The 22464-nt window shown below is 36.8% G+C and overlaps 1 protein-coding gene across 1 annotated transcript in view; it reads left to right on the top strand.

Moving 5' to 3' along the window:
• The window catches only part of LOC150104474 (uncharacterized), a 291911-nt gene that overhangs the window by 81581 nt on the left and 187866 nt on the right, over nucleotides 1-22464 (top strand). Inside the window, exon 5 of the mRNA XM_090395559.1 lies at nucleotides 17091-17219. Within this exon, the coding sequence (XP_090251685.1) occupies nucleotides 17091-17219 (129 nt within the window). The remainder of the gene's footprint in view (nucleotides 1-17090; nucleotides 17220-22464) is intronic.

Raw genomic sequence — 22464 nt, 5'->3', positions numbered from 1 at the left:
AACCATCCAGAATGATATATTTTTGCTAGTAAACCATATGGATTGATTCTTATTAATGTGTTTACAAAAGATTGCAAAATACTGAAATTCTGATGTTTAAAAAAATAATAAAATGAAATAAAAAGATAAAATTGATCATGTTCACTCCTAAGTATCTTGAACATGATGTTTTGGTAGCATTTGCAAACTGCTCACAAAAAAAAAAAAAAAATATATATATATATATATATATATATTTAGCCACAAGTTTCCTGTGGCTAAATACTGCCATTGTTAAAGTTCTGTACTTTATAAGCATATTGTTGATTTTTATAAGTTATAGTAGTTTTGTTTTAATTTATGAATAACTGACCATTCTCTCATCCCTTTTCTTTTTTCATCCTTATTATGTAACTTATTTCTTTTGGGTAGTAAATGACAAAATGAAAAAATTGAATGAAAAATACTGTTTAATAGCGCTTTCTCAGAGATGCAGCTATGAAAATGAGTTAATCCTGTGTCCGAACCAGTGCTACTAAACAGCACAAAACACTTAGTACTTTACAGTTTATACCATATAACTAGGGCACTAAAAATTATACAAAAGCCTACTTGCTACACAAAAAATTTACTCGCCCAAGACACGTGCATTTATTAATATTGACTTATTAGTCCATATATTCGTGAGTGGTGTTGTATGGGGGATTTGATTATTAGAGGTGTGGTGAACGAGAAGATGCAGAAGATTTGTATTCCGGAAGGTAAAATTAATAGAGTGATTGAGGCATTGGATATGAGAAGTAAGTCACCAGAAAGAGTTAGTAGTGGTAATAGAAACAAAGCAAAGTAAGACTGGATATCAGGAGGTTGTTGAGAAGGATAAAAGATGATAGAATGATAGGAAAGATAGTCATTGTGTTGCCCAGTTAGGACATTGATGAGATGAGGTATAAAGCAAGAATTATGAATGATATGTTAGTAAAAATGTGTGAAGAAACTGCAGTTTGTTAATATGCAGGATGAGTTTGAAGGACAAATTGAACTGTATGATAGACTGCATTTGAATGGTTTGATGTGAGTCGTTTGGAGAGACTGCTGCTGGAAAGGAGAGTAATGAGTGCAGAGAATAAATCTGAACAAGTAAGAAGTGATGTGAAATAGTAGGGAAGGAGAGATTGAAGTGATGCTTATGAATTGAAGAAGTGGTAGCATGAGCGTAGAGAATGAGAGATCAAGTGTGCAAGACAAATGGAAATGGAGAGTCTCAGGGTGGAGAGGGGAACACAGTGTGAGAAAGGTTGATCCTCCAAGAGGATGTGAATATATGTGTAGACTAAAAGAAAATGGGATTACTGGGATGTAGGGAAAACAGTTGAATTTGAAGAAGGTTCTGGGATGAGTAAGGAGTAAAAGAAATGGCTCGAGGAAAATATGCATAAGTCACATCTAATAAGTGATATCAGTGAAACTTGTTATAGATCAAGAAATGAGTTGTCATGTTTGTATACGAGTGCTAGAAGTATTAGAAACAAGGGAAATGAAATGGTTTCATTCATTGATTTTGTTCACCAAAAATTGTTGGAATAAGTAAGACCTAGTTTGAAGAGGATAACTTCCTGACAGGAATAGAGATGGTTATGATGTATTTCACGAGGATAGAAAGGGTAAAAAGGGATGTGAAGTGTTATTGTTAGAAAAAGTTATGTTCATACAAGGTAGAGATGCAAAGAGGAAATAATGGTAGTGGTTTTGGGGCAGTATGGTATGAGTTAGAGATGATTAGAATGAAATACTTTGTTTAATGTTGCTATAGGCCGGGTAATGTGAAGGGTTGCAAACAGGAAATGTATAAGCAAATTAACCAAGCAAATGAGAAAAGGGTGATCATTATGATTTTAATAATAGCAATGTATATTGGAATGACGAGATAGCAATCGGTAGTAAAAAAAAAAAAATGACGTTCTTGAGTGTTCGAGAAACAACTACCTCAGACAGTATGTAGCAGAGGACATGCGAGGATATAGGGTTTCAGATTTGATCATCTCATTATAAACGAGGTGTCTAATTTTCTTTCACTTGGTGAGAGCGACCATGAAGTGATTATCTGGGTGGTTGCCAGCAATGGGAGGATCCATGAGGAAAAGGTATAAGTGGAACTACAAGGCTGGTGATTATAAGGAGCTCAGGAGACAGCTTGCAGCTGTGACATGGAATGAGGAGTTGAGTGGAAAGGAGATCAGTGCTGTTTGGGTGATATTCAAGAACTATCTAGTAGAAGCAATGTCTTTTTTATATTGAGCCAATACACGAGAGGTTGGCTGGTCAACTTATACTACATGAGTATTGTATATGGGTAGAGAAAAGAGGAACTTGTTTACATTTGATTTAAAAGACTGTATATTGTATTCCTTGGGAAACACATCAGTGGGAAGACTGTTCCACAATACAGCAGTAACAAGGATGAAGGAGGAGAAGTATTTCACAGGTCAGAAGGTTAAATAAGATAGGCATGAAATGGATAGATGAAGCATGATAATGAAGAAAGATGAAGCATGCAATCCAGAGAAAAAAGGCACTATAGAGGCAACATAAGAGGAGTGGTAATATCAATTCCATGAGGAGTACAAAGAACATATAAGGAGGGTGACTGGATTGTTAAGGGTAAAACATTTTGTGCAGTATGAGCAATTAACTAATGAAGCAAAATAACCCTGAGAGTTCTTTTGATATGTAGGCTACAAAATAAAGATTGATGGATGACACTGATTGGAGAGAATGCTATAAGGATAACTGCTGCAAATGATATAGTTGCATCCTTGTGAATGTGACTTCATGGAGAATTTGGGAGCATTGGATGATGAGGAGGAAGAGGTATATGGGGAATTAACACGTTCGCTACCATGCTCCTCACGCATAGTTTGTTCCCGCACTCCAAGCCCTTTTTGCGTCTTCAAGGTCACTACGAGTAATCTCATAGCCGGCTTATCAGACAGAATTTTGTTTCATACGCCAACTATGAGTAATCTCATATCGATGAGTCAATGGTGTTGTGGTGCGATTGACTGGCATTTCAGCAATACATAAAAAACAAATATGCCGTGAAATTCTATGAACTCTGCGAATCGAATGGCTTGGTGATAAAAATAAAAATTTATACATGAAAATCAGAATCCTCTTTAGCAAAAATGGGTCACGCATATGATATTGTATTCCACTTGATGGAAGAATATTTAGGGGTTATGTATTGCATATGGACAATTTTTATAATTCTGTAGCTCTGACGGAATCGCTTACCGACAGAAAATCATACGTGTGTGGAACGCTGATAAATAATAGGGAAAACAATCCACCAAATATTATTCAGAAGAAACTAAAGAAAGGGGAATTTGTCTGGCAAAGAAGAGGTCCTGTTGCAGTCAGCAAATGGAAGGATAAGAGGGAAGTTCTTTCCATTTCAAATATGCACAAGTTTGAAATGGTTGAAATGCAAAATTGGAATGGTAAATTTCACTTAAAACCAAACATCGTTTGGGATTATAATTTGGGGATGTCAGGCACTGATCTTTCTGATCAAATGCTTTCTTACTATTCCACCTTACAAAAGACAATTAGATGGCCAAAGAAATTGGCAATATGCATTTTTGAAGTATACATTCAAAATGCGATAAATTTTATAACATGATTACTGGAAATGCAATGACTGCGTTAAAATTTAGAAATCAGTTTATCTCAGTTTTTGTTGGAATGGATGAGCTTACAGCATCAGAGAATATCAGGAGGAATCGGGATTTTCATTATTTGGAAATTTTACCACCAAGAGAAAAAAAAAGAATCGCCCGACAAAGCCATGCTGTGTGTGTACACGAAACAAACGAACACGCGAAACATGTTATTATTGTCCTGTTTGCTAGGAAAAATCACCATTGTGCCTGGAAAATTGTTTTAAAATGTACCATTCTTAATTTGAATAAATTGTTTTTTTTATTTTATTGATTGGTTTTTATTTTTACTGATTTTATTAGTTTTAAATTGATTTACAAATTACATGTTATACTACGGATTGTCTTGCACTTGGCATAGGAGGTTGGTAATCAACATAGGAGTATATTCGTAGTTGGCTTCTGAGGCACACATATATACAGTATTCTAGTTGAAATTATTTCCCTTCTACCAAGCCCCCAGACATGCTCTCCACTTTATTCAGAATCCAAGGGTCCAAATTAAGGTAAATATATTAAGGGTTAACTTGTGTTTGACATAGGAGGTCGGTAAATTGACATACAAGTATACTCGTAGTTGGCTTGTGAAGCTCATATATGAACTACGAGTATACTCGTAGTTGGCAGCGAACGTGTTAAGCAACTCGATATTAATAAAGCCGTGGTACTTGATAATATATCACCGTGTATTTTAGAGGAATATGCCAGGGAGTTGGCATCTGCTATGAAATTTGTTTAATGTGAGTCTTACTTTGTAAAGGAGGTGACAGAATTCAGGTATCAAATTATAGGCTCTTCTGTGTGTCAGGTATTGTGGTTAAAGTGTTGGAAAGGCTGGTGAGAATCAGGATCCAGAATTGGGTTGACAACAATGGTCTTATCTTTGATGGACAGCACAGATTTGGTAAGGGATGTTTTAGTAATCTACTTATTACAAAAGATGATGAAACTCATCATAGACTACCATATGATGAATTTATAGTCAAACTAGAGCCGATAGGGTTGGATATTAGACTAGTGCATTGGATTGGCTGTCTGATGGGTATCAAGAAATTATGTATGGAAGAGCAATATCCCAGAATAGGAAAGTCACTAGTGGTTTGCCTCAGAGATCTGTTTTAGGGCCATTGCTGTTTCACCTGTATGTTAATGATATTGGAGAAGATTTGAATGGGGATATACTTTGTTTTCAGATGATGCAAAGTTAGGATGAACTATGAGGAATAGAGCGGATGTTGTGGCCTTACAAGAGGACTTGAATATACTGAGTGAATATGAATGTGAGTGGAGATGACAGTTCAAGTGTTGCAAAATGAAAGATTTTAAAATTTGGAAAACAATGATAGGATGTGGAATTTACCCTTCCGGGGGTGGGGGTTATATTGTTGGAGATGGAAGAAATAAGAGATCTTGGGATGATGGTGGATAAGGATCTAAAATTTAGAGGCCATATTGCCAAAATTGTGAGAATAGCACAGTGAATTCTGCCAATGATGTGGAGGACATTAACTTGTAGAAATAGATTCTAGTTCCATTGCATAAGGCTCTGATTAGGCCACATATTGACTACTGTGACAGATTCGAAAACATATTTTTCATCCTTTGAAAACACCTTTTCATCTTTCTGAATATAAAGGAAGGTTGAGACAATGCAGTTTGCATATTCTAGTGGATAGGAGGAAGAGGGTTGATATGATAGAGACGTACATGCTAGTGGATAGATATCAAAGAGTGGTTTATGGAGTCCAATAGAAGGCGGGTGACTAGTGGTGTGCTTCAGGGCTCGCTGCTTGGTCCTCTATTATTTAATATGTACATCAATGATATTGGGAATACTTTGAAAGGAGATATCCACTTGTTTGCTGATGATGCAAAACTGGGAAGAGCGATAGTTAATTCAAATGATGTGAATATCTTGCAGGATGACTTAAATAGGCTGACGGTTTGTGCTAAACTAAATGGCTGCTAGTTTAACGTGGACAAGTGTAAGGTGATGCACTTCGGAAGGATGAGATCACATGCTGTTTACTATATTAATGGAACTGAACTGCAAGAAGTTGATGAGGCTAGGGACTTGGGAGTTATTGTGGACAGAGAATTTAAGTTTCGAGGGCATATTGCAAAGGTTGCCAAAACTTCATCAGATTACATGGTTATTGAAGAACACACTGACAAACATGGATAAGGAAGTGATTGTCTCACTTTATAAGGCATTAATAAGACCTCATTTGGACTATTATGCACAGATCTGGTCACCTGGATTTTTTTAGTGATGTGGAAATGGTGGAGAGGATTCAGAGGCGGGTTACAAAAATTGTTGCAGGCCTGTGAGATGTCTCCTACGAGGATAGATGGGCTTCAAAAACTAGCTGATAGACATAGGAGAGGAGATATGATAGAGGCATATAAATTATTAAAAGGGTTTTATAGGATTGATACTTTAAGGCCAGTGCAGGAAGCGAGAGAATGAGGGGTCATCCCTGAAGATTGTGTAAGAGTGTGGTTAATAAGGGTGTTAGGACTAGATTTTTTGCTTGGAGGGTTGTAAATGGGTGGAATGCATTGCCAGAGGTGGTTGTGAATGCTTCATCTGTGAATGAGTTTAAAGGGAAGCATGACAGGTATTGTGTGAATAACGGTTAGTATGTCAATGTTGGGTCTCCTGCAATGAATCTTTTGACTCCATGGAGGCACCTTATATATAATAATACAAGTTGATAAGGGATTGTTATGGGATTAAAGTTGAGGTTTTTCATAAAATGGTGGGAGAACAAAAGCTCATCCTTGTAAGCTGTATAAGGAGGGTGTGTGAGCAGGTGAGTAACAAGTAGGTTTTTTTGCATGGAGAGTTGTGAATGATGGAATGCATTGTCTGAGAGTGCAGTGTCTGCAGAGAACTTGTTGAGTATGATGAGCTGTGTCTATGAAAAAGGGACCCCCTAGATGAGTTTGTGACTCCATGGGGTCTTATGATAATAATAGTCCTTTCTATATTATGTAAAATACACATACAATACATGGTATATGCATACAGATTGAAATGAATATTTCTAAAAAAAGAAAAATCTTGACAGATTTCCACACACACACAGTATACAAGGAAGAATAATATATAGGTAAACTTTAACAGCATCACAGTTAATTCAATAAAAACTGAAATCTGTTTGGATAAACAGACTCCACACTCGTTATAATTCATTTTTCAGCGAACTTCATTCAGTGAATTGTAGTTTTGATGAACTGTTAGTTTTCAATTAATTGCCCACAAGAATTTTTTTCTGAAAAACTCTTTTGATGAATTGCTTTTTCAATTAAATGTTTGATTAATTATTTTTCTGTTAATTCTTTTTTCAATAAATTGTCTTATGATGAATTTTCTGTGTACTATCACAAACATTGCGATGATCACGGTGGGATTTGATCGTACCACCTGTTGGTTGTAAATGGGGTATGTTAACCAACCAGGCCGGCAGTATAAAATACTGCATATCACTAAAAGAATAAAAATATTGAAAATTATAACACCAAGAAATATTGAAAAAACATATTATTATCCCAAGATCACCATGGAGTCATACTAATTGACTCAAGCTCATCTTACCATGCCTTAAATATATTCAAATTCTCTTCTGACACCACACACTCAGGTAATGCATTTCAATCATTCACAACTCTCCATGCAAAAAAAACCTGCTTCTCAATTGCTTACTCACACCCTCCTTATACAGCTGCTAGGGATGACCTCTTGTTCTCATCCCATTTCCTACCATTTTATGTAAAACGTCTTCGATGTTAATCCTATAACAACCCTTACTAACCTATGTCTCCATCATACATCCTCTTTTTCCTCCTATCCACTAGATTCTGCAAATTGCATCTTCTCAACTCTTTTCTTCGTAGTCAATATTTCAGACACCAGAAATTACCTTAGTCAATTGTCTCTAGAACCTTTCTGATATCTTTTATCCTTTTGAAAACTGGGTGACCAAATCTGTGCACAGTAGTCCATATGTGGCCTAATCAAGGCCTTATACAATGGAACCAGAATCTCCTTATTTCAAGTTTTTTGTCTTTCACATCATTGCAAGAGTTCATTGTGTTGTCCTCACAATTTTGACAATGTGTCCTCTAAATTTAGATCCTTATCCACCATCATCCCAAGGTCTCTTATTTCCTCCACTTCTAAAAATATATCCATACCAAGTGTGAACTCTACATTCCATCTTTCTTTTCCAAATTTTAAAACCTTACATTTTGCAATGTTGAACTGACATCCCCATTCATGTGCCCATCCACTCAGTTTATTCAAGTCTTCTTGTAAGGCCACATCTGTTCTGCTCCTCGTAGTTCTTCCCGGTTTTGCATCATCTGCAAATAACTGAATATCCCTTTTCAAATCTAACCTTATATCATTAATATATAGGTTAAAGAGCAATGGTCCTAAAAAATGATCTCTGAGGCACAGCAGTAGTGACTTTTCTCTTCTTGGATATTGCTCTCCTGTACACAACTTGCTGATATATGTCAGATAGCCAATCTCCAGTCCAATGCACTAACTAATACCATCTGCTGTAGTTTGACTATCAAATTATTATGTGGTAATTTATGAAAATCCTTTGCAAAATCTAACTACACAATTGCATATGTAACCTTATTGTAATAAGTAAGTAGATTACTAAAACATGACCCCCCCCCTGCCCCACCTTTGGAAATCCATGCAGTCCACTGAGTATAATACCACTGTTGTCAATCCAGTTATGTTTAACACTTTTACCACAACGCTTCACACACATCTTGGCTTATAATTTGAAGCTCGAGTTCTGTCACCTCCCTTATGAAACGATACAACCATGCCTTCCTTCCACTCCTTTTTTTGAACTTGACCCAATGCGAGACTCACATTAAACAAATATGCCAAGGCAAATGTGAACTCTGATACATTCCTTCAAAATACATGGCAATACACATCAAGTCCCACAGCCTTATTAACATATAGTTTACTCAATCCACATGTACCTCTTGTTAACTCACAGTCTCTCTTCCTCATCTGCTGCTCTCAAAATCTTCACGTCACATTCACAAAAGTGAAAGGCCTTTATAAACTGCTCATTAAATATCTCAACTATATCATCTGCAACAGTTATACTTATAGCATTCAATCCAGTCAGTGTCATCCTTCCATAATCAATCTTTATTTTGTTGGTTACATATTGAAAGAACTCTGTACGTTTATTGTGCTTCATTAGCTAACTGCTGCTCATACTGCACAAAATATTTTACCCTTAACAACCCGGTCACCCTCCTTATATGTTTTTTGTACTCCTCATAGAATTGACTATTACCACTCTTCTTATGTTGCCTTCATAATAATCTGTGTTGCATGCTTAATCTCCTCTTTCATCCATTTTGCACCTACCTTATTTAACCTTCTGACCTTTGGGATACATTTAGACATTGCTTCTACCAGATAGTTCTTGAATACCACCCAATCAGCATTGATCTCCTTTCTACTCCCAACTCCTCATTCCATGTTACAGCTGCAAGCTGTCTTCTGAGCTTTTCATAATCACCAGCCTTGTAGTTCCATATATATCCTTTCCTCACAGAAGTCCTCACACTGCTGGCAACCACCCAGTTAATCACTTCATGGTCACTCACACCAAGCGAAACAAGATTAGGCATCTCATTTATAATAAGATCCTCTGATGAGATGATCAAATCCAAGACCCTCAATCCTCACATGTCCTCTGCTACATACTGTCTGAGTAGTTGCCCAGCATAAAATTAAGAAATTCGTTTTCTTTATTTCTCAATTTATTTCTGGTTATTATCTCATCATCCCAGTCTATATTATCATAATTAAAATCACCCACAATGGTTACTCTTTTCCTATATTCTTAGCAATTTGCTTATACATTTCATTGTCATCACTACCCTCCATGTTAGGGGAGTCAGAGGGATAGTATGTAGTTTTGAGAGCACACACACACACATCTTGCTGTTAGATGTGTACTAAATGTCATTTATTCCTACCAAGTCTGATACATGCATGTCCCTGTTGCCCTGGGCAGTGTTTTACGGCTAAGTTATTATGCAAGGGCAGAAAAGTGCGTTCCAAATTCTTTCAAATTGGGACCAGTCAACTAAACATCGATCTTCCAGGATTACAGGGAATTGCGCATGGGGCTGACAAACCCCATCAGCGAAAAATTATCTTGTTATCATACGAAATTTGAGGAAATAATAACTGCCAGACAGATGAACAACAACATGACAAATGTTTTAATGATTTGAGAAATGAATCATGGAACATACTATCTTTTAATGTCTGGAGAGCTAAGAATCTGTTGGAGCAGTTAGATAAATATAACTTACATATGACTGCTGTACAGTAAATGAGATGGACAGGAGAGCGGAATCATAGAAAAGAAGAATCATATATTTTATAGCTTCCAAAAGAAAGATCACATGTTCGGAACAGGCTTCATTGTAAACAAGAGAATAAAATATCTAATCATGGACTTCAGAGGAAAATCACCTAGAACATATATATAGATTACAAATCGAAGGATTGATTTTTTAACTACAGCTTTATCTGTACACATGTTCCAACTGAAGAAAAGAATGATGCTGAAAAGGTTCTCTCTTATCATGATTTAGATAAAATCTATGAGGAATGTGCAAGAAGGAATATCGAAATGATCACAGGTGATTTGAATGTAACTTAAATGTAATGCAAAATTTAAATTTGAATACAACTTACATAATGAGTCCAATGATAATGAGAATAGATTGATCAGTTTTGCCTCTTCAAGAAACATTGTTGTTGGCAGTACAATGTTTTTAATCACAAAAAGATTGATAAAATGACCTGGAAATCTCCCGATGGAAACCTTCAACAAAATGATCACATCTTAATAGATGCTAGACACTTATCCAACTTGATGGTCAGATCCTAAAGAGGAAGGTAGTGACTCTGACCACTATCCAGTTATATCAAAGATTAGAATTTGAAGCAGAATCTCAAATGTAAGGAAGATGAATGGATCCAATGCCAGAAAGTTTAATGATACAAGACTGAAGGAATGAGAAGTCAAAAGCCAGATATAATGAAAAAAATTAATGAAAGCCTATCTACTCTGATAATGAGAGTGTTAATGATGCTTGGGAAACTTTTAGTAGGTAGAGTTGAATATATCACCAGTGGTTCGACGTGGCATGATGTGAACGTGTGATTCTAGCAAAAGAAATGAGGCATCTAGATGAATGTAACAAAGGAATCACTCGTAAAGCTGTAGAAGAATATCATATGGTCGAAAAGGAAGAAAAGAGTCCATAAGAATAGAAAGAAGAAACACTTTGAGGATGAACTTGAACATCTCCTCCAATGTATAAATGAAAGTAGGACCTACTACAGTGTATGTGAAGTTAAACAGAGGCTGGAAAGACTTCCAGCCTAGAACAATGTTATGTAGGGATAAGGAGGCATAATCCTGAATGGGAATGAAAGGATACTAGAAAGATGGGTACAGCATTTTGATGAACTGTTGAATACTAATATATCTGACCAACCAAAATATAGCCATATTAAAACCCAACTCATATTGTTTCTCATATCCAATGCAATGCCTCAATCACTATTCATTTTACTTTCTGGAAAACAAACCCTGTGCATCTTCTTGTTTACCACATCTTTAATAATCGAATCCCCTTTACAACGCTACTCATAAATCTTTCGTTACCTCTTTCATAACAACACGTTTCCCCCATGGATAAGGGAGGACTACTGTATTAAGGGAATATCTGGGAATGAACCAGGAGCATGACAATGAACTGAATAGGAAGAACTTTTAACATAAACCTTGAAGTGCATAAAAAAATTCATGCACCATGGCATATGAGCAGAATATGTTGGAGAACCCCTCCCTACACACACAGGATGAAATGTAATTCCAAAAACAGCAGCACTACTTAGAAACCACTACAAATCAGAATCACATTATTTTTGGACTCGGCATCAGCTATCTCAGCTATGGTTGCATTAATTTACCTAATATTAGGGAGGTTTCTTTTAAAACTACTTTCATCCTGTCAGCCAAGGCTATTTATAAATCTAATTCTGGAGGGTACAAGCTAGGACTCTTATTCTCTCTTTTATTAAAATTTGATTTCTACTGTTAACTTGATTTTAATATTTTGTGGTCTGTGGCTAGTGCTTTTGTGTTCAAAGACTAATTTGTATACAGCAAACATTAGTAACTAAATTACATTTGTTTATTTATTTATTATTTTTGTATGGTGTGTTGTGAGTTGCTGCAGTTAATTAGGTTAAGTATCTGTTTTTACAGAAAAAAAAAATCAACTTGTAAAACCTCATCTGAACTCTTAACCTATCCTTCCTTGGTAGATTCAGTAATCTTTCCTCATCCAGTGTCTTTTATGCCTGGCGATTGATTGATCGGAAACTCTTTTCTGGAGACTAATCATGGGACGTTGACTTTTTTACGAGGCACTTCATTTTGCTAACAAGCTGATCTCGCAATGGGCATGAAGTTCATCTCCTCCATAAAAGCATTGAACCATTCATTACTCATTGTGATTTTAACCCAAAGTCTGTAAATTGAAGAGCAGAGATGCAATTTGATCTGTTGTTCAAGCCAGCAAATGATCAATTGACTTCACATCGAGTTTCTCTTTTTTTTCTCATAATGTACTGTGCACTCCCTTCTCAAGCATTGCTGTGCCATGGGTAGGAGGCACCCTTGTGCAAAAGTTTCTCAGCGCCCCCATAAAATAAGTTTCCGTGAAAAATTTTTGCGAAAAATTTTACTTTGTTAAAAGTACAAAACAGTTTATAAGAATACATAAAAATAAATTTTATTTAACAGTAGTAGAACATTGTAATCACTAAAATTCATTAATAAAGAATTTTTAATAATAAAAGTTTTCAAGAATTTTTATTTCGTTAATATATAAATACAACAGAATATATATATATATATATATAAACAAAAATTACTTTTATTTTATGTTAAGTTATAGTTTCTTACCTTCCAAATTTGCAGAACAATGTCACTGTTGCAGTGACATTCACAAAGGGCAATGCAAAGCATAAGAATGAATTCACGGTCTGTCTTAAACTAATAATTTCCACTTCTTCTTTCGCTATGCCTTATCCCATGTTAAATGGAGTCAGCGTTCCCATCTTTAATCTTCTTCTTCTTCCAGATTCTCTGGTCCAGGGAATCTTCCCCACTCCATCCTTTCTCTCTGAGATCCTCTGCCACATTATCCCTCCATCTGAGTTTGGGCCTGTCTCTTTTCCTCCTTCCCTCCACCTCCACATGCTCCACTCATTTACCAACATACTCCTCACTCCTCTCTACATGACCGAACCACCTCAGCCTGCTTTCTTGTACCTTCTTACCGATCGGTCCCACCTTGATCGTCCCTCTGATGTAGTCATTCCTTATCCTGTCCTTCTTTGTCACACCACTCATCCATCTCAACATCCACATCTCTACCACCTCCATCTTCCTCTCCTCTGCCTTTGTTATAGGACGTCTCTGTGCCATGGAGCATCGCCAGCCTCACCACCATCTTATACAGCTTTTCTTTCATCTTACACCTCACTCTCTTGTCACACAGGACCCCGCTCATCTTCCTCCAGTTCATCCAGCTGCATGTTATTCGGTGCTGTATTTCCTCATCCAGGTCATCATTCCTCTTGACGACCGACCAAACGTACTTGAATTTCTTCCCTGAAGTTAACCTTTCACCCTGGAGTCAAATGATCATATCCTCGTCACTCCCCGTTGACATATATTTGGTCTTTACCCGCTTAATTTTCATGCCTATCTCCTCCAATACCTTTTTCAACTCTTCCAGGGTATTTTCAAGCTTCTCTCGGGATGATTCGCAGAGAACAACATCATCGGCAAACATCATGCTCCCTGGTGCCTCCTTCTTGACGTCCTCCACTAGTACATCCATGACCAGATCAAAGAGGTAGGGGCTCAGAGTTGATACCTGATGGAGCCCTACGACAATGGGAAACTCCTCTGTCATGCTGACACTAGACCTGACCTGAGTTTTCGCTCCCTCATACATCTCCTTCACCAACCTCACTACTTTCCCGACATCCCCTTCTTCCTCATACACCTCCAGTCTGGCCACTCTGTTGTACGTCTTTTACTAGTCTATAAACACAATATGTAGCTCCGCCTGCATCTCCCTATATTTCTCCATCAATCGCCTCAGTGCAAATATTGCATCCGTTGTCATTCTTCCTGGCTTAAATCCAAACTGCTCCTCACCAATTTTTGTTTCCTGCCATATCTTTCCATTAAAAATTAGTAAACAATCGAGAATATTTATACAATTTTTGCTGAGTCGATGCTTACTCTGTGAAATAAAATCTGTGGTAATATTGATAACGTTACACTTCAAACAAATTATAATAAAACTGGTTATATATTAAGTTAAAAATATTGTTGTTTATTAAGAATTCATAATAATTTGACTGATTTTAAATTTTATTTTTATTGCATTAACTATAATTTGTAATTGTGTAATTTATATAGTACAATATACTTCAAGAATAAGAAAATTTATATATGTATTTTTTTTTTATTATTTCCTGTGGTGAAATGGCGCCCCTCATCTTCAAGCACCCTTGTACGGGGCACAACCGCACAGCGCAGCCCTGTGCAGTTGTGCGGTTGTGTCGAGGATATATAATTCAAAACTAGTCAGTAAAGCAACCATTGCCATAATACATTATTGTGGGAGGTGATTTTTGACTGGTTTTTACATTTATTGACGTTTCATTGATTGAGATGTTGTCAAGTTTATAATTAGTATTTAAGTGACCATATCACCTGCGATTAGCTCTGCTAACGCATTCCTGGATGCTGACAATGTCAAGTTCTTTCCTAATATACTCATTTTTAATATGATATTACCATTGATGCCATCTGTTCACGCCTCTAATCTTTCTCATGACTCTCATATCTGCGGTCTCTGTTCTTTGGTCAAGTGTTTTATTTCTGACCCAGCTCTCAGATCCATGAGTTAAAACTGGTTTGAACACTGTCTTGTATACAGCTAATTTAGTGTTCTGACTAATTTCTCTCTTATTCCATATGAATTTATTCAATTGACTTCCCACCATACCAGCTTTGCTGATTCTGTTGTCTATTTCTATATTTAATTTACCATCTTCACTAAAAATCGTGCCTAAGTAGCTGAAATGTTTTACTTGTTCCATAGGTTCTCCATTCACAACACAGTTGACATTTTCAATGATTCTGCCTATTTTCATTGTCTTTGTCTTTTTATTGCTGACCTTCATACCATATCTATTACAACAGCTATTCAATTTCGTCAGAGAATCTTGCAGGCTTATAGCAGATTTATTTGGGAGTATGACATCATCCGCATAAAGCAAAGAGCTGACATTAACATCTCCAATTTTGATATCATGTTTAATACCACTTTCCTTCATAATGTGATCCATATAGATAATGAGTAACAGAGGGAATAATGTACATCCTTGTCTCACACCAGATTTAATATTAAACCATCTTTCTGTACTTCAGTTCTAACTGCTGACTTACAACTCAAATAAAGACTATGTATTGCTTGATATAATGCCCCATTGACATGATATAACCGTAGCATATTGAATAGCTTCTCTCTTGACACCTTGTCATATGCCTTTTCCAGATGTACAAAACTTAAATACAGATACACTCTCCCTCAATGAGTCTTTGGACTCCCTGGAGGTGTCAAATAATAATAATAATAGACCTTTGTTATATTCCCATTATTTTTCAACTATTTGTCATAAAGTGGAGATCTGATCCTGATGGCCTCTATTTAGCCTGAATCCAGCTCGTTCTTCACCAAGCTTCTCTTCCACAATCCTTCTCGACCGTTTCTCAAGTATACTTTCATATATTTTGTCAGGTACACTCAGTAGGGAAATACCTCTGTAATTGTCACATTCAGTTTTATTTCCCCTTTTATATATGGGTACTATGCAGTGCAGCCACTGTAAGACTTTCATACCACTGTACTTCAGCATTTCTGGTCGAATATCATCTACTCCTGCTGCCTTTCCACATTTCAAGCCTTTGATGGCTTTTTCTACTTCAAGTATGCATATGTATACCTGACTGTATGCCTGTTGAGTGCTTTTTTTACCACTTTGCTATCACTGCTTGTTTCATTTAGCAATTTTTCGAAGTAATTACTCCATACTTCAAGGATATCTTTTTCTCCCGTTTTCATGTCACCTTTATCATCTCTAACTCCTTTTACAGCACTCTTTCCTCCGTTTCTAAGCTTCTTCAACAACCTCGAGAATATTTTACCACCTTTATATTTATTTTCTATGTTCTTTCCAAAGTCCTCCCATGACTTGTTTAGCTAGTTTTACACAGTGTTTAGCTTTCTTACATTTATCTCTGTATTCTTTAAGAGCACAAGCTTATTTATTTGCCAGAAACTTTTGATGTGCTTTCTTCTTTTCCATCACTGCCTCTTTAACTTCCTGTGTCCACCATGATGTTCTGATTTTCTATCCTTGCAGACAACCTCACCACATGCCTCTCTGGCTGAATCAATTGGGGTTTTCTAATGTATTTATCTAATTCCTCAGCTAGCTCCATTTCTTTGCCATTCAGACTTCTTATGTTGATAGTACAGATCTTTAAGATTTGTACTATCAACATAAGATTTGTTCCAGTAGCTGACTTTTCACTGTTCGCCCTGGTTTCCTGGTGAAAACAATGGGGGCCTTGTTTAACCGGGTGATGCCCCAGCCGGCATTAAATTTTGCCATGTTGTACCATCATTTTGTATTTTGGTTTAAGCCAATAAGAATACAATTTGGTCAGCTAAATCCCAAAGTGCCAGTCCATCCTCTTTTGTTCAGTATCCAGGTAGATACCCAGCAGGGTGCACCACGAGAAGATGAGGATTGAACATTAGGGTCAAAAAAAAAAACTTCCTAAAGCTCATGGATTGAAATCTCAACTCCAAAATTATTTTAATAAGTAGTTTGATTACTTATATGCAATGTAATATTATTTTACTTCAGTTAAATTTCTGTGATAGGCAATAGGCATGTTTCATCATAACATATATGGGACGTTTTTATGTAATAAGTGTTTATATACGCTGAAATATAGTGTGCCAATTTATTTAAAATTTATGAAAATCAAAACTGAAATTTAAAAAAAGTCCTTTATTCAAGTAAAAATAATATATATTAAATAGGAATTTAAATTTGAGTTATCGACCTTACAGAAAGAGTGATATAATAGTTTCGTTAAATTTATATTGCTGAAACTTGTTTTGAATCTTTAATACAGTTGATTGTTCTAGGTAAAGCCAAGGGAGTTCGACTTGATGCCTTACATGTAAGAGGAGTAAATGATATGAGTACCAAAGAAGTGTTTGAATATTTTAAGGAATATGGTCCTTCATCTGTGGAATGGATTAATGACTTTTCTTGTAAGTATTTCTATTCATCATTTATATGAATCCCCAACAAAATATAAAATCTGTTCTTCATTTAGTGCTGTGGATAGATTTTAAGTTTGATAATTTGGATCTCCAGCTCTAGAGACCAAAGCTGAAACTTTTTTCCTCGCCACTTAATAAGATGCATGTATGTGTGTATTTCATACTACAGGACAGAAATTGTTTTAGGGACAATTCAGGACATTCGCAAGTATCCACACCACAGTGAAATTTGAATATGCAGCTTGTCATTGAACTTTCCAAAAGAATACGGAAAAGCACTGAAAGAAGATATCATCAAATTAGCACAAGAATGCGACATCGATCCTAAAAATATCGTCAGGTGCCATTGTTTCGGACCCATAAACAAAACAAAGAATGGAACGAACTTTCAATATCTCGTAAAAGTGACTTGCCACATGCTGACAAGCGCATCAAAATTAATAACATCGGTCAACAACAACAAGTTCAAAGATGCTTGTCCACAATCGCACATATGTGCTGAACTAGATTTATCATTTGCACAAAGAGAACAAGGACACCAGCTTCGAAGACAACCTGCAGAAAAACATCAAAATGGTGACTAGTCCAATGACTACAGACAAGCTAAATTGGTGCAAAAACCGAGTGATACCACTAGCAGCCACCATGGTGACCAGTATGCAGGCACCGCATAGCAAATGTGCAAGACTCCTGGGGTCAAACATATGACTCACAAAACATTTTCTTTAACTCCTTTCGACCCAAGGATGGCATCTGTGCATACATCTGCTCCGACTACCTTGCCAGAGAGCACCCAACCTAGAATTGGCCAACTTTTACATTCTTTGGATGAAAATATTCCTACCCAATTCAGTCAACTCAGTCATATGCTATCTCTATCGCTCCCCTAATGCAACCAACCACTCCTGAGTTCTTCAATTTCCTCTCCTTAAAAATTGACTCCCTCCAGTACCACTTTCTCAACACCAACTGACTCCAGCTGTACAGATATTTAGATCTTGCAGGCAGAGATGCTGAAACATTCGCCTTCACCAGTTTCCTTACACGACTATTTCAGATCCTAACCAGAATATGCGATAACCCAAGCCACTCTCCAAATACTCTAGACCTCTTTCTGACCAATGACTCTTCTAAATACACAGTGAATGTAGAGAGCCCACTAGGCAATTCTGGCTACAACCTAGTGCTCATCTCCTCCCCCTTGCAACAACGCTTACACAGCCACTCCCATGTAAGAGGAGTTTGACATTATAACAGTGCCAAGTGGGACAGCCTCCACAACTTCTATGCCTCATTCCCATTGTTAGACTATTGCTTCCAACCCAAACACATGCACCGAACTCATACCCAAAGTAATCCTCATTGGCATGGAATCATACATTCCCGCACAGTACTCTGACCTGCCATTCCCTAACTAAACCCTGGTTTTCCAAAAGATGCACATCTTTTCTTTTAAAAGATTTTTAAGATTTTTGAAAAACCAGGGTTTAGTTAGGGAATGGCAGGTCAGAGTACTGTGGGGAATGTATGATTCCATGCCAAACAGGATTACTTTGGTTATGAGTTCGTTGCATGTGTTTGGGTTGGAAGCAATAGTCTAACAATGGGAATGAGGCATAGAAGTTGCGGAGGCTGTCCCACTTGGCACTGTTATAATGCCAAGGCTGTACAAATTAAAAGCCAAATACATCATTACTGACTCAAATCAAGAACCTCATCCTCCTTTAGCGCTTATACCCAAGCCCGAAATAAATGCAAAAAAAAAACAATCAATACTTCAAAAACATAGTTCGAAAGAGCAAAAAGCAGGAAATTAGCAGCCTGTCCAAATGGCAGCCGAGCGTTTTGGTCCCTCGCCAAAGCAATCAGTCGTAACTTCTGCCCAACACTATTCCCACCTCTATCCTACCCAGATGGCGTCATTGCATCATCACCTACAGAAAAGGCCAATCTCCTGGCTTCACACTTTGCTTCCAATGGACGCATAATTGACAATGGCAAATGTCCCCAACCATTCCAGATGCCCAACATACAATGCCCACTCTATCGTTTTGCCAGAAAGAGATCAGCAAAATACTGTCCAAATTAGACACAAAAAAAATCTCCTGGTCCTGATGGCATTCCTTCAATTATCCTGAAAGTTTGCACTCCACAACCGTCTCCTGTTCTATGTAGCTTATATATACTGTCTTACTCTACTGGTATCTATCCCACAGCCTGAAAACTGGCCTATATTCAATCCATTCCCAAGAAGGACGACAAGTCACTGCCGTCCAACTACCGCCCCCATCTCGCTCACCTCAGTCTTGTCTAAAGTAATGGCAAAAATCATCAATTCCCAACTCCTACACTACTTTGAAGCTACCTGTCTAATAAACGACTGCCAGTATGGATTTCATCGCTGCCGATCAACAGGAGATCTGCTCACATATGTCACCCATCTCTGGACAAATACCATAGAGAAGTTTGTCGAATCTCAAGCAGTTGCACTTGATATCTCCAAGGCATTTGAATTGGTCTGGCACAAGGGCTTGCTAAGCAAGCTGCCATCGTTTTTGGTATATCTCAAGACCTCTGTAGTTGGATTGCCAGCTTTCTGTCTGGATGCACACTGTGTGTGGTGGTGGATGGTTTCTTATCCTCTCACCATTCAACTAATGCCGGGGGTTCCTCAAGGTTCTGTCCTCTCACCAACCCTCTTCCTACTGTATATCAATGACCTACTTCAGCTTACCTCCAACCTAATACACAGTTTTGCAGACGACAGCACATTGCACTCCTCCCTTTTTTTTTGATAAACCTTACTACATACAACTCACCTCAGCCTACAGAACAGCAATACCACTGCCCTCAATTCAGACTGCCAATCTTTCAATGGGGTTCAGATAACCTAGTCAATTTCAATGCAAATAAAACCCAGTACTGTCTCATTTCTCATAAAAGAAAGAAAAAAAAAAGAACCATTTTCTCCAGTATTATTTTGACAACACCCAAATTTCCAGACAATCTGCAGAAATCTGAGATTTCTCTTCTTGGAATTATCCTGATATCAAGCCTCTCCTGGCATAAACACATAACAACCATTGCATCCTCAGCTTCTAAAAAACTAGGATTTCTCTTTCACTCAAGACGTTATCTCGCCCGTGAACAGCTGTTAAACTTATACAAATCACAAATCTGCCGAATCATCGAATACTGCTCCTACATATGGTGTAGGGACCCCAATAGCTCCCTCAAAATGCTCAACTCAATACAGAGGAGAGCAATCAGACTTATTAATGACCCATATTTCACCTATATTTCAAAAAATGAAAGATCAGCTCCCGGATTCAAAGTTTCCAAAGATAGAATTACTCTACTGTTTTCTGGTAATGCATCAGGTGATTACTTGACAAAACCAATGTTTATTAACTGATCAGCAAATCCTCGTGTGATGAAAAGGCTTGACAAGTCCACATTACCTGTTTATTGGCGGGCCAACAGAAAGGTATGGGTTACAGCTAGCATGTTTGAAAATTGGTTTTTCAAGTGTTTTGTACCCGATGTAGAAAGTTATACAAAGAAAAAGAATATGGACTTCAAAATTCTACTAATTTCAGATAACGCACCAGGCCACCCAACAAATTGAAGCCATCTGAATATTAAAATAACTTTTGCTGCCTAATACTACTTCACTTACTCAACCACTCAACCAAGGAATAATATCAACATTTAAGTCATATTATATTCGGCGAACATTTCAATTAATTTTAATGGAATCTAATCCAAACATGACACGGCCTCAAGCATGGAAAGAGTTTTCAATATTGAATTGTGTAAAAATTATTTCTCTGTGGATTAAGGAATTACAACTACGCTGAATGCTTGCTGGAAAAAAAATATGGCCTCAAGCCGTTCTGGAACAAAATTTCATACCTCCAGTGAATACCGAGCTACATACTATAATATACGTCGCACACATTTTTGGTGGAGAGGGCTTTTGCGATATGGTTGAAAACGAAATTAGTGAATTAATTGATGGAGGAATTGGTACAATTAATAGATGGCGTCGAACGAAATGGTGGGGAAAGTTCTGTCAAAGATTCTGATTGTGATGAATCCATTAAAGAATTCAGTTTAAACAAATTAGCAGAAGGATTGGACATAGCAAGAAAGTTAGGAAGTTATTTTACAGATAATGATCCCTCAATGGAGCGCTCGGGAAAATTCATGAGACAACTCAATATTTGTTTAGCGCCATATTATGAACTTGATAAAAAATTGCGGCATAGTGGAAAGCAAAGTCCTATTACTGACTTCTTGATGACTAAACCAGCTGAAGTATGCAGTGAGAATTATACAAATGATGTCCAAGAGATTTCAAGTGGTGACGACCTCCGGCCACTTAAAGAACATCTACGAAATGTTATTTCTGAAGACAGTGATGACAATTAAAATATGCACTTTATTTTATTGTGTCTAAAATATGCATTATGTGCAATGAAATTTATGTACAATTTGTAATTTTTATAATTTTATACTATGTATTTATCTCATAGTTTATGTTTTCTTAACTTACATGAATTACCTGAATTAAATAAAAATATTGTTTTTGTTGGATGTGTCATTGTCGTTTATATAATTAAAAAAAAAAAACGATTTTGGAACCTAACACTACTTTTTCTGTGTGATCCAAGTCTCGTATAACGCGATTTATATAATGCGGCATTTCTAGGGAACCTAACATCAGCGTTATACGAGGGTTACCTGTATATGGTGAATCTGCAAGTTCCAATGAGAAGGCTGCCAAGGAGATTGTGGAGAAATTGGATAAAATTATTATGGAGAAAAATGATTTGCTACAGCAAATATTTCATATGGATGAGACGTCCTTGTTTCGGAAAAAATGCCCAAGTGGATATTCATCCGCAAAAAGCTGATTCTGTTACGGGTAATATGGTTGGATATAAACTGAAACCATTTGTGATATGGCAGAGTGAGAATCCACAAATTTTCAAAAATATTAGGATGTATACTCCCAGTTCATTATTGGAGCAATAAGAACTTGTGGGTGACTCAAAAATTGTTTGAGGATGCCTTAATCATCTGTTATGTGAGTGAAATAAAAAGCTATTGTATGAAAGAAAATGTAGAATTTAAAATTTTATTAATTCTAGATAATGCTCCAAGTCATCCGTCTTATACTTCTTATAGCTGTGATCTTCACTAAGTTCAAGGTCATGTTTTTCCCTCC

This window comes from Typopeltis vanoorti, chromosome 7 (genome assembly GCF_054136105.1).
Source record: "Typopeltis vanoorti isolate ZY-2024b chromosome 7, IOZ_Tvanoo_1.0, whole genome shotgun sequence".
Lineage (NCBI taxonomy): Eukaryota > Metazoa > Arthropoda > Arachnida > Uropygi > Thelyphonidae > Typopeltis > Typopeltis vanoorti.
The sequence above is the reverse complement of the archived record's forward strand: the minus strand, read 5'-3'. Positions and strand labels throughout refer to the sequence as shown.